Source organism: Trichechus manatus, unplaced genomic scaffold (assembly GCF_000243295.1).
Source record: "Trichechus manatus latirostris isolate Lorelei unplaced genomic scaffold, TriManLat1.0 scaffold00016, whole genome shotgun sequence".
NCBI lineage: Eukaryota > Metazoa > Chordata > Mammalia > Sirenia > Trichechidae > Trichechus > Trichechus manatus.
Window position 1 is genome coordinate 682,530 of NW_004443952.1, and position 15,127 is coordinate 697,656.

At 40.8% G+C, this 15,127-nt stretch overlaps 1 protein-coding gene across 7 annotated transcripts in view; it reads left to right on the forward strand.

Annotated features, from left to right (window-relative positions):
* Nucleotides 1-15,127, forward strand: part of CDK5RAP2 (CDK5 regulatory subunit associated protein 2) — a 233,404-nt gene that overhangs the window by 112,528 nt on the left and 105,749 nt on the right. For all 7 annotated transcript variants that reach the window (XM_023727350.1, XM_023727354.1, XM_023727352.1 and 4 more), the window contains 2 exons: nt 6,307-6,447; nt 13,992-14,089. In XM_023727350.1, coding sequence (XP_023583118.1) covers nt 6,307-6,447; nt 13,992-14,089 — 239 coding nt within the window. The remainder of the gene's footprint in view (nt 1-6,306; nt 6,448-13,991; nt 14,090-15,127) is intronic.

The following is a 15,127-nucleotide window of genomic DNA, read 5'->3' on the forward strand; positions in this document are numbered from 1 at the left end:
TTCTGTCTATAGCACCATGTTAGCTCTGTCTCCTCCCTTGCTTGTTTAATCTCTTTTATATCTCAAAAGAGATTGATTTAAGACACACCATATGCTAATCCTATCTCATTAACATAACAAAGACAGGTCATTCTCAGATGGGATTATAACCACAGGCATACCAAAACCAAATTGGTTGCTTTCAAGTTGATTCCGACTCATAACAACCCTATAGGACAAAGAGGAACTGCCCCATAGGGTTTCCAAACAGTGCCTCTTGAATTCAAACTGCCAACCTTTCATTTAGCAGCTGAGCTGTTAACCCCTGCACCACCAAGGCTCCACCACAGGCATAGAGCTTAGGTTTTACAGCACGTTTTTGGAGGACACACTTCAATCCATAACATTCTATCTTTTGGCCCCCTAAAATTCATGTCCTTGCCACATGCAAAACTCATTTACCTCATCATATCATCCCAAAAGTCTTAAATCAAGTCCAAGTCCAAAATCTCATCTTCTGAATCATCTAAATCAAATATGAGTGAGATGTTTGGTGTAGTGCATTCTGGGGCAAGATTCCTCTTTATCTGTGAACTTGTGAAATCTAGAATACAAGTTATGTTTTCCAAAGTACAATGGTGGAACAGGCACAAGGTATTCAGTTCCATTACACATGGCAGAAATTAGAGGGAAAGAAGGGATAATGGGCACCAAGCAAGTCCAGAACCCAGCAGAACAATGTACATTAGCTCTCAAGGCTTGAAAATAATCGTCTCTTCTCTGAGACCTGCTGGGCAATGGCCCCAGCTTTCAGACTCTGGGTATTGGCCATTCTCTCATTCTGGGTGGAGGCCTCTTGGCCCTGGGCTTCAGCTCTGTTTTCTCGGCCCACTAGGATGGCGACTCTGCTCCCTCAGCTTTGGGAGGTCCCATTCTCCTAGTCCATCTAAGTGGCAACCCCACCACCTCAGCCCCAGCAGGCTCCATTCTTCTGTCCCTTGGGCATGGCAGCCTTGCCCCTTCAGCTTTGGGCAGAGGCTCTATCCCCCTGGCACACTTTAACAGTAGCCCCACACTCCAGAACCAAGCTGGTGAAGATGCAACTCTTTGAAACCTGGGAAGCTATGACCCAAGCCTTTGAAATCCAGGAGACCATGACCCCACCCTTTGAAACCAAGAAAGCCCAGCTTCCTGTGCTCCTTCCAACAGTTCTGCTGATCTCTGAGCTGCTCCAAGGATGATCCTGTTCTTTTCTTGGAGGACAACAGGTGTAGCTCCTTTGGTCTGTTACCTGCCTGTAGAATTCCAAGAGGCAGACAGTTTTCTTGCCTTTTGTCCTTTTTCTGTCCTTTTCAGTCTAAGCTGATAGGTTTTCTGCTGTGGTGGTTGGTTAGATCCGTCAGTCTCAGGCTTACTCTCTTTAACAAAAGATTGTGTAGCCACTTCCTTGGTGAATGTTCTAGGACACGTGTCCTTAGTTTGTACTACAGAATTTTCCAAATCTTTTTAACTTCTGTTTTCATTTTGCATAGTTCATTTTTAAGTCCATTTCTTTCCTCTCGTATTTTACTGTAAGTGGCAAGGAGAAACCATCAGCCCCTTTAAGGTCTTGCTTAGAAATCTCATCATCCAGATATCCAAGTTCATCACTTACAAGTTCTACCTTCCACCAAACATTTGAACATAATTCAGACAAGTTCTTTGCCACTGCATGAAAAGTATCACCCTTCCTCCACTGTCCAATCATATGTTCACCATTTTCTTTTAAAGCGTCACCAGAAGCACATTTAATATCCACATTTCTAGCAATATTCTGTTCCTCATGCCGTATGTTTTCTCTGAGATGATAGAGACTTTCTCTATAGCTTTTCTGACTTCCTTTTTAGCCCTCACTAGAATTGCCATTGATGCCCATAATTCTACTAACAGTCTCTTCAAGGCAATCTAGGCTTTTACTATTCGGCACCTTAAAACTCTTCTAGCCTCTACCCATTACCCAGTTCCAAAATTGCTTCCACATTTTGGGTATCTGTTAGAGCAGCACCCCACTTTTCCAGTACCAAATTCTGTCTTCGTTATCTAATGCCGTTGTAACAGAAATACCACAAGTGAATGGCTCTAACAAACGAATTTATTTTCTCAGAGTTTAGGAGGCTTGAAGTCTAAATTCAGGTTGGTAGCCCTAGGGAAAGGCTTTCTTTCTCTATCGGCTCTGGAGGAAGATCCTTTTGTCTTTTAGCTTCTGCTCCTGGGTGATCTTCACGTGGCTTGGCATGTCTCTTCCTCCATCTTTGCTTCTCTCTCTTGCTTGTTTAATCTCTTTCATATCTCAAAAGAGATTGATTTAAGACACACCCTACACTAATCCTGTCTCATTAATATAACAAAGACAGCTGATTCCCAAATGTGATTTTAACCACAGGCATAGAGGTTAGAGTTTATAACACATATTTTTTGGGGACAGAATTCAGTCCCTAACGCCTTTCTTGTTTGATCACGTAGTGAATCTTTGAGATTCAACTCAGACTTACAGATAAGCATGATGGATTGATTATAAATGTTTAACACTGTTTCCTTCTGAAATGACAGTAAGGAAATAAAAAGATATAAACTCACAAAAACCAAGGGAAATGGGGTGGGAACAACAACAAGTGTGAGCTGTCAACAAAATTTAAATTTTGATGAGTGATTGGTAAATAGTAACTGCGTAGGATTCAGTTTTTTTCCACTCTGCTACAAGCCTTTCGTATGAAAAGACAAGAAGCAAGCTGATTTATGTTATAGAACCCCAGAAAGCCTCAGCAGTAATCACAGGTACTTGGAATCTTTGAAAACAGGAGATTTGGCTGGAATTCTAAGTAGTTAAATGACTCCCTTTTCTACACCAGCCGAAGATGGAACTCTCTTGAGTTTACTCTCTGGAAAGTTAAAGTCAGAAAGACTCTGGACTGGGGGCCACCAGGTAGAACTAATAGCAGTAGTCGGTTGGTTTAATGAAAACTTGGGGACAGAGTGAAACTGTGTATGCCTAGCAGTGAGATTCTTCTGAAGGAAACTGACCTGTAAGAGAAAAGACTTAAAGATGCTGATGGTTGGAGGTCCTCCAGCAAAACAACCAGGTCCCTACCTGGTCATCTCATAGTGAGGCCTACCATTGACAGGCCCTTTCCATGCTTGCATAGCTTCTGAGTACCTTTAATCTTTTCTTTTTTTTCCAATATTTTGTTGTGTTTTTAGTGAAAGTTTATACAGAAAATTAGGTTCCCATTTAACGACTTCTATACCTATTGCTCACTGACATTGGTTATGTTTTCCACATTGTGTCAGCATTGTCATTATTTCTGTTCTGGTGGTTCCGTTCTCATTAATCTAGCTTCCCTCCTGCTTCCCACCCCCCTACCCTCCTGGGTTCTCATCTTTGCTTTAGGGTATATGTCCATTTCGTCTCATATAGATGATTTTTTTTTTTTTTAAGGAGCACAGTACTCTTGGGTGATACTGTTTATTTTATGAGCCAGTCTGTTGTTATAGCTCAAAGGTGACCTCTGGAAGTGGTTTCTGTTCAAAGTTTAAAGTGTATCTCAGGGCGATAGTCTCGAGGGTTCCTCTAGTCTCTACCAGTCCAAAAAGTCTGGTCTTTTTTTAATTTGAGTTTTGTTCTACAATTTTCTCCCATTCTGTCCAGTACCATCTATTGTGTCCCTGGTCAGAATGGTCAGTAGACAGCACCTTTAGTCTTAAAAGTAGGTGGATGGCATGAGATCATCAAACACTGGAGAAGTGGAGGAAAGACAAAGGCCAGAATAGGCAGAACAGGGGTATATATAGGAAATAGAAACAATGCAAGGAGGAGAAGAAAACTAGACAACTTAAATTTTTTTTAAACCCAACACTATAATTAACATCTTTAGATAAGAAATAAGATCAGGATCTGGTAAAAAGATATTTGGCAAAGAAGAATGACATTGGAATTTGAAAGTGTGATTGCAGATAGAAAAAGTTTAATAGAAGAGTTAGGAAAGTTGGACGATAAAGTCAATAAGTCTTCCAGAAAATAGAATTAAACAAACAAAGAAACAAAAAGATGGGAAAATGGGAGACAAAGGATAAGAGAATTAGAGGCATGATGCAAGAGGTCCATTGTATTACAAACAGGAGTTCCAGAAAGACAGAAGATGCAAAGCAGAGAGCGAAGGAAAATTTCAAAGTAATAGCAGGAAATTTTCCAGAATGGAAGGATGACTATTTTAGATGGAAAGGGCCTGTTCTATTTCTAGCAGAAAGAATGAAAAAGACCTATATATCTCAAGACACATCACTGTGAAATTCTGGAACACAGAGATAAAGCAAAGATTCAAAAGACTTCCAGAGAGAGGAAAATTAGATCACTTACAAAGGACCCAGACTCAGAGTGACATCAAACTTCTTAGCAGTTAACACCGGAAGCTAGAAGACAGAGACGTAAAACCTTCAAATTTTTTAGGAAAACTGATTTCCAGTCTAGCGTTCTGTACTTGGCTGGGCTGTCATCAGTGTGATGGCAGAATAAAGGCATTTTCAGACATTCGGTGGCTAAAAAAATTTGCCTTACATGTACTCTTTGCAGGGATCTTCTGAGGGATGATTCCACACAAACGAGGGAGTAAACCAAGAAAAAGAGAGAGACATGGGCTCTAGAAAGTAGGGAATTCCTGAGGTGTTGTGGAAAGAAGTCCCTGGATAAAAACTTGAACAGCCTGTGTAGAGAGCCCAAATTTGAGCTGTAGAAGGAGGACTTCAGTTGGGATTTCTGCAAGATACTAAAATGGACTGGTCAGTTATCTGATATGTTAGACTCCGCTGGGAGGTCTTTTAGAGAGTTTGGAGATAAATTAATGTTATGTACATAAGTTAGTTTTATGAACTAAGTAAACAAATAAAAAAAGAAATTACAAAGAGATTACTAATTCCAAGAAAAGCAGAGAATTGAACATGAAAGAAAATGTAATCATTGAACCGTATATGGCTGAGCCATGAACAGTATTTATACATGGCCATAATAATGTAAAAGTGGAATATTGTCTTTCATAAAGCTGTGATATAACTATTAGGAAAAATGTTGTGGGGCAGATGTGTAAGAGATGAATCCTAACCCTCTGTCATAGATGGCAATAGATAGAATCTAAACCTGAAAAATCAAATGTGAGAATAAGAAATAAGTAATGTAGAAACATTGGAAGAAATAGCTGTAGAGTTGGAAGTTGGTTGTTGTGGGGAGTGGGACTTACAGGTGAAAAATGGAGAGATAGGGGACTGCTATTTTCCATTTAAGCTTTATAGTACTATTTGACTTTTAAACTATGTGCATGTATAGTTGGACTTTTATAAATAAAAATAAAGTTTTAACTCAAGCATATCTGTACTATGACAATTCTGGAAATTCAGTCTGGTCGTTTGATTCCTAGTTCTTCCTGTTATAGTTCGTTGAGTTTTTACCTGTAATTGCCTATGCTTGTCCTGTTTGTGCTCACTTGATTTCTTATAATTGTTTGACATGATAAATTAATTCTGCTAGATGTTTAGGAGTTAAGATGTTGCTCCTGTCCTTAATTTCTGAAAAAAAGTGGACAGAACCCTAGTTCAGGAATTACCAAGTTTTAAATATTTAGAAATAGATTCTATGCTATTGTTTCCAGTCCTGTTGTGTTGTTGGACATCAGATCTTCTGAAGAGGTTGGTGAGACGAATTGCGTTATGCGTCAACATGAAGGAGCCTTTAATATGTGACCAGACCCTAAAATAATATATGCGTTCTTGGAGTTTCTTCCTGGAAGTCAAATCTTCTCATAGACACGGAAGGCTCAAGTTTTGTCAAATTTGAAATGTTTCAGAAGAAACCATTACTTTGTTGGGTTTTGATATTTAATCCTTCTAATGATCCCTGTAACCCTGTAGGATAGGTATCTTGTCCCTATTTTACATGGCAGAAAACTGAGACCCAGAGAGCACACCCTAACCAAGGTTAGACTCAAGATTGGAACCTGCTGGTCAGAACCTAGGCTATGTCCTCCACAACTACTATGAGGCAGTCACAGTGGCTGGGAGTGGGGAAGGTTTGTAATGACTACCACCATCCTTGACTGTGCCATAGTGCTATCTCTAAGTCATAGTAACACAGAAATGGGTTGCATTACAGTTTTGTAATTGTCTAACATTTTGGGGTGGTAGAAATTAGAGGACATACGGGTATTGTGAGCAAGTAAAATGTCTTCCCTTGAAGAATTTGGGACAATTTCTTAATACTTTTTCTTGACAGAAACTTCTGTATGATTTGTTTTATTTCCTTAGAAAGTCAATGAAAAAGATTTGGAAGCAATTCAACAGAGCTGTCATTTAATGACTGCAGAGGATTTTGAGTTCAAGAATGAAGGCTTAATAACAGGAAAGTGCTCTCAGCAGCCACCAGCCAGCAAAATCATCTTCTTCGAGGTAAGCTTGACTGAAATGGGACGTTCACATGTGAATGTATTCATATTCTTTTCTGAAACTTGTTTGATAACTCCTTTGATGTAGAGATCTCAAATGCCTTCTTGCTGATAATTGAGCTTACAACAGGTAGGTGGAGTAGTTCTTAGTCTGTCCACCTTAGAGATTAATATTCTTTCATTGAGGATTAGTATTTGCACTGCACACGAAACTGAGGAGTCACAGCTCGTTCAAAGATGAGCCTCATATTTGCTCTACCAGGATTCACCTTTTAAGAACTATGTAATCCCAAGCGTTAGGAAAATTTTCTTGTTCACCACACCTTTCGTGATCTGGCCCCAGGTTATCTTTGTGATCTCATTTTTTTTCATCCCCTCATCATCTTCAACAACAGCTAACTTCTTGTAGATTCCTAAAAACGCCATGTACTTCTCTGTGCCTTTCCATGTGGGATTCCATCTGCCTGAAGTGCCTTTTCCTTCCTTGTTTACCTGGTAACTCCTAAACATCCCTAAAGGTGCCACTCTTGTGTTGCCTCTGTGGAGCCTTACCTGGTGCCATCTCCCCTTTCTTTCTGGTTCACAGCACTTTTCATGCCTCTTCCACATAGTACTTACTGCCTTTTTGTTGACGTTATAGGTTCCACCTTTCTGCTTTCCCTCACTTGAGCCCCTGAGCACCATGAACAGGCACCTCATGAGTAGGCAACTGACATTCATCTCTGAATCCCAATGCCTAGCCCAGTGCCTGGCTTAGTAAATGTTTGTTGAGTGAATGAATGGTTATATTGATTTGTGAGAGATGCATAGATATTGCCCTGACCACCAGCTTGCATTTAATGCAAATAGGCAGCCCAATCTGGGAGAGAAAAAGAGTTTAACTGTAGGCCAAGTTTTTTTTTTTTTTTAAACCTGACTGACTTTAATTAAGTTCATGCGTTCGAAGACAGGGAACTCTTAAGCAAATTAGTTCTCTGATGAATGGCTCTGATCATGATTTATGGTTTTGTGAATGGTGATTCTCAAAAGAATTAACAACTGGTACAGTACAGGCATCAACTATAAGAACAGACTTGGGCAGTGGGGCTGGAGTGGGGTTCTGGAGGCCTGCTCTTGTGCCAGATACCAACTCTGTAATTATTGGGTTATGGTGAGGTCCCTAGGGGCCCAGGGGGAGGGGCCCGGGTAGCAGGGTCACGGGGGTGGATGGACCAGCAGGTTATTTTTCAACTGAAATATTTCAGTATTTCAGCAACCAGTGTTGCTATGATGCTGAATAGGTTTCCGTGGAGCTTCCAGACTAAGATGGATTAGGAAGAAAGGCCTGGCAATCTACTTCCGAAAATCAGCCAGTGCAAATCCTGTGGATCACAACTGTCCTATCTGAAACTGATTGTGGGGATGGCACAGGACAGGGCAGTGTTTTGTTTCATTGTACATGGGATCGCCATGAGTCAGGGGCCAACTGGACAGCAGCTAACACCACCACCACCACCACCACCAACTAGTCACTGTGCTGCGTACCAGCTCAGTATCAGCCCTGGTCTTGAGGGCATCGTTGACTGACCAGTGGGAGAGCTTTCTTAACTCTCACCATTTGAGGATTTGCATTTTACTGTTTCTCTTGACTGAGAGTGTCAGCAAGAACTAGTGCAAAGAGCCCTTGAGCTGGGCCAGGAAACAGCCTTTGGCCTGGGCCTGAGTTTCTCTCCTGGCTTTGTCACTTCACTTGGGTGACCTTGGGAAAGTCCAGTTACTTTCAGAGGATGGATATTCGTGATTCTAACTAGCATATAGTTATTTGATTTAGGTGAGCTGTTAATATGCAAATTAACCTGTAATAAGGTACAGTCTGTTTTGAAACATAGCAACCTGTCAGGTTTTTTAGATAGACACTAATTTGAATTACATTTAGTTAAACTTTTCTATTTTAAATTACCTTTTAGTCACATAATATGCTTCTAAATATTGAATAAAATGTGTTTATGAATTTATTGAACAGATTGAGTGTTTTAAAATTTAATTTCACTAGGTTTATTATTATCTGTGACGTTTTGTTTTTAGGTTTTTGCACTGGGTAATGTCTGTAGTTCATATAACCACAAGTGCAAAGTATTTTACTGGTGTTTCGGTGATATTCAGATGCTGGTGATGTTTAAATTATTGTGCAAAATACCCAAGTATTTTAGCAAAAGTTTTAATTCTGTTTTGCAAGACTAGTTGTAAATTGTGGATAAAGAATTATAAATTATCACTTAAGAATTGTAAGTTTCTAGATGTCAATTGAAGAAATCCCAGCTTTTCTAGCCTTGCAGTTTTTTCCCTCAGAAAAGGATACTTTTCAGGTTGTAGTTTTTTCTAAGTAGAAAGCATGGATTTCTTCTGCCATGCCCTTGGCCACTTGGTGTTGATTTAGGGTTTATCCTCTGTTGATTTCTACAGAGAACTTGAGGCTATGATGATGTTTCCACAGACTCTGGGCACTCTGTTTTCCCTCTGATCATTCTGTGATCCTGGGAATTAATGCTAGATGATCAGGGAATTGAAGAATAGAGAGTAAAACACTGACCGTATTTAACTTGCTGCAGCCAGAGATTTATAGCTTGGTTATTGACATGGTTAAGACATTGCTGCTGAAGTTTCCTGAGTATTAAAATAAATGTCGTTGTTGCAGAGCTGTGACATAGCTACTGAAACAAACGTTACCTATCTGCCAGGCCTCTAAACTGCCCTGATTGCCGAGAAGTGATCCATTTTCTTTACGTATCTGCTGCTTCTTCAGACTGTGGTCTGCACATTGCATGTGTTTCCTTCAAGTTATTAAGGACACTATAGTAGAGTAGCGAATGCCCTGGCTTTGGTGTCTGGTTGCCAGTTCTGCTGCTTATTATCTCTGTGACCTTGGGCAAGCCACTTAATCTCACTGAAACTCACCTTTCTAATCTGTAAAATGAGCGATTACGTGCTTACCACCCAGAATTGGTTAGCAGAGAGGATTAGAAATAATTTAAGTGTATTAGTTAAGATTCTTTTGGTTACAAGCTACAGAAACATTGGGTAGCTTGAGTGAAACAGCAATAAAAGGCAGTATTTACTAGGAACATCCTCACAGATGCCAGGGAAGAGTTGAGCAACCATGCCTTGGGGAGGATGAAAACTGTGGCAGCTCCACGGGCTCACCAGCAGAAGTTGTGGACTCTAGGGCACTGTTGTTGATGTGACTGAGACCCACTGACTCCCATACTTCTGTTATCTTTGAGTCTCTGAATTCCTGGGAGAGAATCTTAGTGGTTTAGTGTGGACTTGGAGGTTGGCTCACAGAGGGAAGGGCTCTCCGTGGGACTCACCCTTATGTTTTAGTGATAGTTCTCAGATGAGGCAGGGGAATGGTGGTGAGCTGGATGGTTACTCCAGGGGCTGTCCCCACATACTATAGATGTAGGGTCTGCCACACAGTAGTTGTGTGGTAAATGGTAAGTCTTCTCTATGATGAGAGGCCTACTGTCTGGGCTTGTTTCTTGGTTGGAGGGGCAGGGTGGGGGCAGGGCGAGGTCAGGGAAAGGGGAAATTGGTTGCTTCTGCTGAGCAGGTCCTTCTCATTACTTCCCTCTGGGCAGCCTGGCCCTCTGCCAGAGGAGACCCATTGGTTTCTCAGCCTTGCTGAGGGAGCCAAATGACTTCATTCTAATGGGGTATGATTCAACGCAGGGGAATAGATGATTGATGAAATGGGACCCAAATGGCTCCGAAGAGTTCATTTATTTAACATGGGTGAGCAATTTCCTTCTAGGAAGATGTTGACTCACTCTGACTTCTATTATGCAAAATATCCACAGGAATCTCTGCTGTTAAGATTTATCTCAGTCCCTGTATGTTCCTCTCTTACCTATTTAATCATCAGTGCAGCAAATGTTTGTGGCAGCATTTGATCTGTGGCAGACACTGTGCTGCTGCCCTCTAGGAGCCCACAGACTAGTTGGGGAGGGCAGCCCTGTAAATAGGTGGTTGGTACACTGTAGCTTTGGGGTGAGGGTGAACAAAAGGTGTTGTGGGGGCCGGAGGAAGGCATATCCCAGTCAGGGGAAGCTTCCTAGTGAAGTTTTAGTCAGAGCAGAGGCCTGTAAGGTGCCCTGGAGTGTGTTGGTAGAGAGGAGTGAGTGATGGAACAGTCTTCAAGAAGGAGGTTGGACTTGCCTCCTGGAGCTCAAGTGGAGGGATTTTTCACTTCCACTGAGGCGGAGGAGCAGGAGGAGCAGGTGAATGCAGATGTGGTCAGCTGGCAGATGGAGGACAGGAGCTGAGGATTGTGGTGGCCTGGAAAACCTTGTGAAGGTTTGCAGTAGATGCCAGAAAGAACAGGAACCCGCTGCCTCTCATGGTAGGGACTCAAGAAGCAGTCGGCTGGCCTTTACAAGGCTGACAATGATAGTGTTACCCTTGTTGAGTGTTCAGTGCTTTGCATCCATTTTGGGGCAATGAGGGGTGGGCTGAAGAGCACGACCCCATCTGGATCCACACCCTGCCTTACCACCCTAAGCTTGAGCACGCTTTTGGCCTTCTGTGCCTCAGTTTCCTCATCTCTAAAGTGGAGAGAGCAACACCTAAGCTCATCGGGTTCTTGTGAGGATTAAATGAGAAAATGCCTGGAAAGCACTTAGCACAGTGGCTGACAGTACTGAGTGCTTGGTCATGCCACTTCCTTTGTATTGATATCCTATTTATTTCTTACCCTGTCTTCTCTCTGGGATCCTCTGGCTGTGTACATGGTTGTGTGCAGGTGGGCACTAAAAGAATCCTACATGATACTATTATTGCCTACAAGAGCCATTTGGGAGCTCATTGTGCCAATGACATGGTGTGATTTACAAAAGGGGCTGACATTTGTAGCGGTCTGGGTGACTAATTTATCGTGACCAGACTGGTGATTTAGCATTTAAGACCCTTAATCAGCAGGTGATGACTTTGTCTTTTTGTTCAAGGCTAGAGCAAAGCAGTATTCTCCTAGGTCAGGAGTTCTTAACTTTTATGTCCTCTGCATCCCTTTGGCAATCTATTGAAGCCAAAGACCCCTTCCCTGAAAAAAATACTTAAATACATAAAATATATGCATAAGACGAAAAAGGAAACCAAGCAACTCTAGTGGCACAATGATTAAGCACTCTGCTGCTAATTGAAAAGTTGGTGGTTCGAACCCACCCAGTGGCTCCACAGGAGAAAGACCTGGCATTCTGCTTCTGTAGATTACAGCCTAGGAAACTCTTTGTGGGCCGTTCATCTCTGTCACACGGGGTTGCTGTGAGTCGGAATTAAGTCGTCGGCACCAACAACAGCAACAACCACATAAAGGGAACCAATTATTTTGAAATTCATTTATCACAATAAAAATATATTATGCTGTACAAATGGTGCTGCTTATAAAATGATCTAGTTGTGAATATAATAAACTACTGTAGTTTTGAAGTAGTGATAAGAATAAACAAAATTTTGAGATATCTGCAACATATACAAAATAACCAGATTTCTTTTGGTGACAAAGTCACAGTAGTACTGCTGATACTACTATGGCTTGTAGTAATAGCAGTATTCCTTCAATTAATGATTGAAGGGAATGCTACATTTCAGCTAGAGGTTAGTGGAAATAAAGATTTGACTTTTTTTTTCCCTGTTCACTTCATGCATCCTCTGAATTTTATTCATGGTGAGAACCCCTGTCCTGGATGGTATCTTGACTCTAGGAGAGAGTGTAAGGCAATGTGAAATACAAAGGCTGTTTGCGGCTCCATTGCTTCACTGACTGAATATCTCCCCCCAGCACTTAGAGAGCACCTAGTATATGTCAGGAACTGTGCCAGGTATTGCTGTCCACGTTAACTTTATTTTTAACATTTTTTTCTTCTTATTTGGAAATAATTTCAAATTTGCAGAAAAGTTTCAAGAATAGTTTAAAGGACTTTGTTTGTATTGAGCCATCTGAGAGTAAGTTACCAACATAAAGCCCTGTCATCTCTGAATACTTGAGTGTGTATTTTCTACAAACAAGGGCATTTTCCTGCATAACCTCAGCACAGCCATCACAAGCAGCGAATTAGCACAGATGCATCACTCCATCTAATCATCACACCCATTCACGTTTCATTAGTTGTCCCAATAAGTCCCTTTAGAGCAAAAGGTTCTAGTCCAGGATCACACATTGCATTTAATAGTCTTATTTCTTTAGTCTGAATCTGTCTTTGTCTTTCATGACCTTGATATTTTTGAAGTCTCCAGGCCAGTTATTGTGTAGACTGTCCTTCAGTTTGGGCCTGTGTGATATTTCTTTGTGATAAGTTTTGGGCTATGCATCTTTGGCAGGAATATCACAGTAGTGTTGCTGTGCTCATCTCATTGCATCGTATCCGATGGTATACAATTTTTATTTGTCCCATTGCTGGTCGTAAACTTTGATAACTTTATGAAGGTGGTGTATGCCGGGTGCCTCGACGGTACGGTTACTGTTTTTTTCGTTTGTAATTAATAAGTATTTTGTGGGAAAGTATTTTGAATCTATGTGAATATCCTGGTTTTCTTCAAACTTTCACCCACTAGTTTTAGCATTCATTGATGTTTCTTGGCCAAATTATTTATTACTATGATGGCTGGCAAATGGTGACTTTTATAATCCCATCATTCCTTGTACCTTTATTAGTTGGCATTCTACTGTAAGCAAAAACCTGCTCTTCCATTTGTTCGTTCAGTTATTTATTCATATCATTATGGATACATGACTTTCTGTTTTATTCAGTTATAATCTAGTACTATCATTATGTATTTTGTTCTAGATTTGACTAGTAGGAGTCTCTTGAAGCTGGCTTCTGTGTCCTTTTGATAACACTCTGTCGTTATTTGAGCATTTTCTTATTTTCTGGCACAACAAAATGCTATAGACATATCTTGTGTTACCCCTTATTTTCTTTGCCCTATTCCTAGAATCAGTCATTTCTCCAAGGATCCCTTGTCCTTGTAATATACACATTTAACTTTTATCTACTACCTACGGAGGTCATACAGCTAGTGAATGGCAGAGATCCAACTCACCTCTCTTTACCACCACTCTGTTCTGGGTGCCTTCAAAGTGCTACTCGCTCTGCTTCTTTCTTGTAAATCCTTTGTCCCCAGCACTTGTCAGGTTTCAGTTTGTGAATATCAGTTCTTTGGAGCAAGAGTGAGTGTGTAAAGGCATTCCCTATAGTGTTGTGAAAACTATGAACAGCATCTCTGAGGATGGTAGTTTCATGATGGACAAACTGGATGACTATGATGATTCTTTAATAACAGCTGGTTAGTGTTAAAAGCTCAGCTCTTGGCTTCATTCTTGGGTAAGAGATGGACAGTCATTCGCCACTCCTCCTGAAGGTGGTGCTCTCTGACTGTGACCTGATCGGAGCCTGGCACAGAGGCTCACCTCAGTTTAGGTTTCAAAACCAGAATTATCCACATATATTGCATAATATAAGGATGTACTCTTTTAAAATTCTTCCCTTAATGTCAGATGCCCACTGTCATTCCCAGGAAAAGAAACAATCAGACTATGAAGAGCTGATTCAGGTCTTAAAGAAAGAGCAGGACATCTATTCCCGTCTGGTGAAATCTCTTCAGGACTCAAACAGGTAAGTGTTTCTGTTTGGACGTCATGCACATGGGTGTGCGGACATAACGTACACACTCATATCTTGAAAAATGCTGGTAGTTTCTTGAGGCAGCAAAGTTCTACCAGTTTGCTTAGGAAGCTTATAAAGAACTTGGATGTTGATTGCCTTATTTAAAAATCAGATAGACCTATTTCTTGATAGAAATAAAGATTTGACATTTTTTTCCCTGTTCACTTCATGCATCCCCTGAATTTTATTCATGGTAAGAACCCCTGTCCTGGATGGTATCTTGACTCTAGGAGATAGTGTAAGGCAATGTGAAATACAAAGGCTCTTTGCAGCTCCATTGCTCCACTGACCGAATATCTCCTGCCAGCATTTAGAGAGCACCTAGTACATGTCAGGAACTGTGCCAGGTATTGCTGTCCACGTTAACTTTATTTTTAACATTTTTTTCTTTTTATTTTGAAATAATCTCAAATCTGCAGAAAAGTTTCAAGAATAGTTTGTAAAACTTAGAGTAAAAATATCAATAATAATTACTTAAATTTTTATAGCACTTTGTTATACATTTGAAAAGTGCTTTCATGTGTATTATTACATATAATTTTTACAGCAGTTCTGTGAGGTAAGTAATGCTGTTACCCCTATTTTACATAAGGCCATGAAAGCTAAGAGAGGTTAAGTGACTTGTCCAAGGACATACAGGAGGTGAGTGACAGAGCCTCAGAATCCAAACAAGTTTCTGCCTTACTTGGCCAATATTTTGAAGTAATTTGAGTATTTACAGAATTGCTGACACATGATTTGGTGCCAGTGAGGCTAAGTGGTCTTGCTTTAGCCTGTTCTCTCCCATACTGTAGCTCAGTGTCCAAACTTCTTGCCCTCTGGCCTTTGTTTGTCCATCTGTAAACGGAGGGTTGGACTCAGTGACTTCTTACATTAAGAAATCATCTCTTTACACACTCGGATGGTTACAATTGAAAAGATATGATGTGTAGGATTTGCTTCAAGACTGTACGAAGCAGAGGAAGTGGGTGGGGATATCAGCAGAAC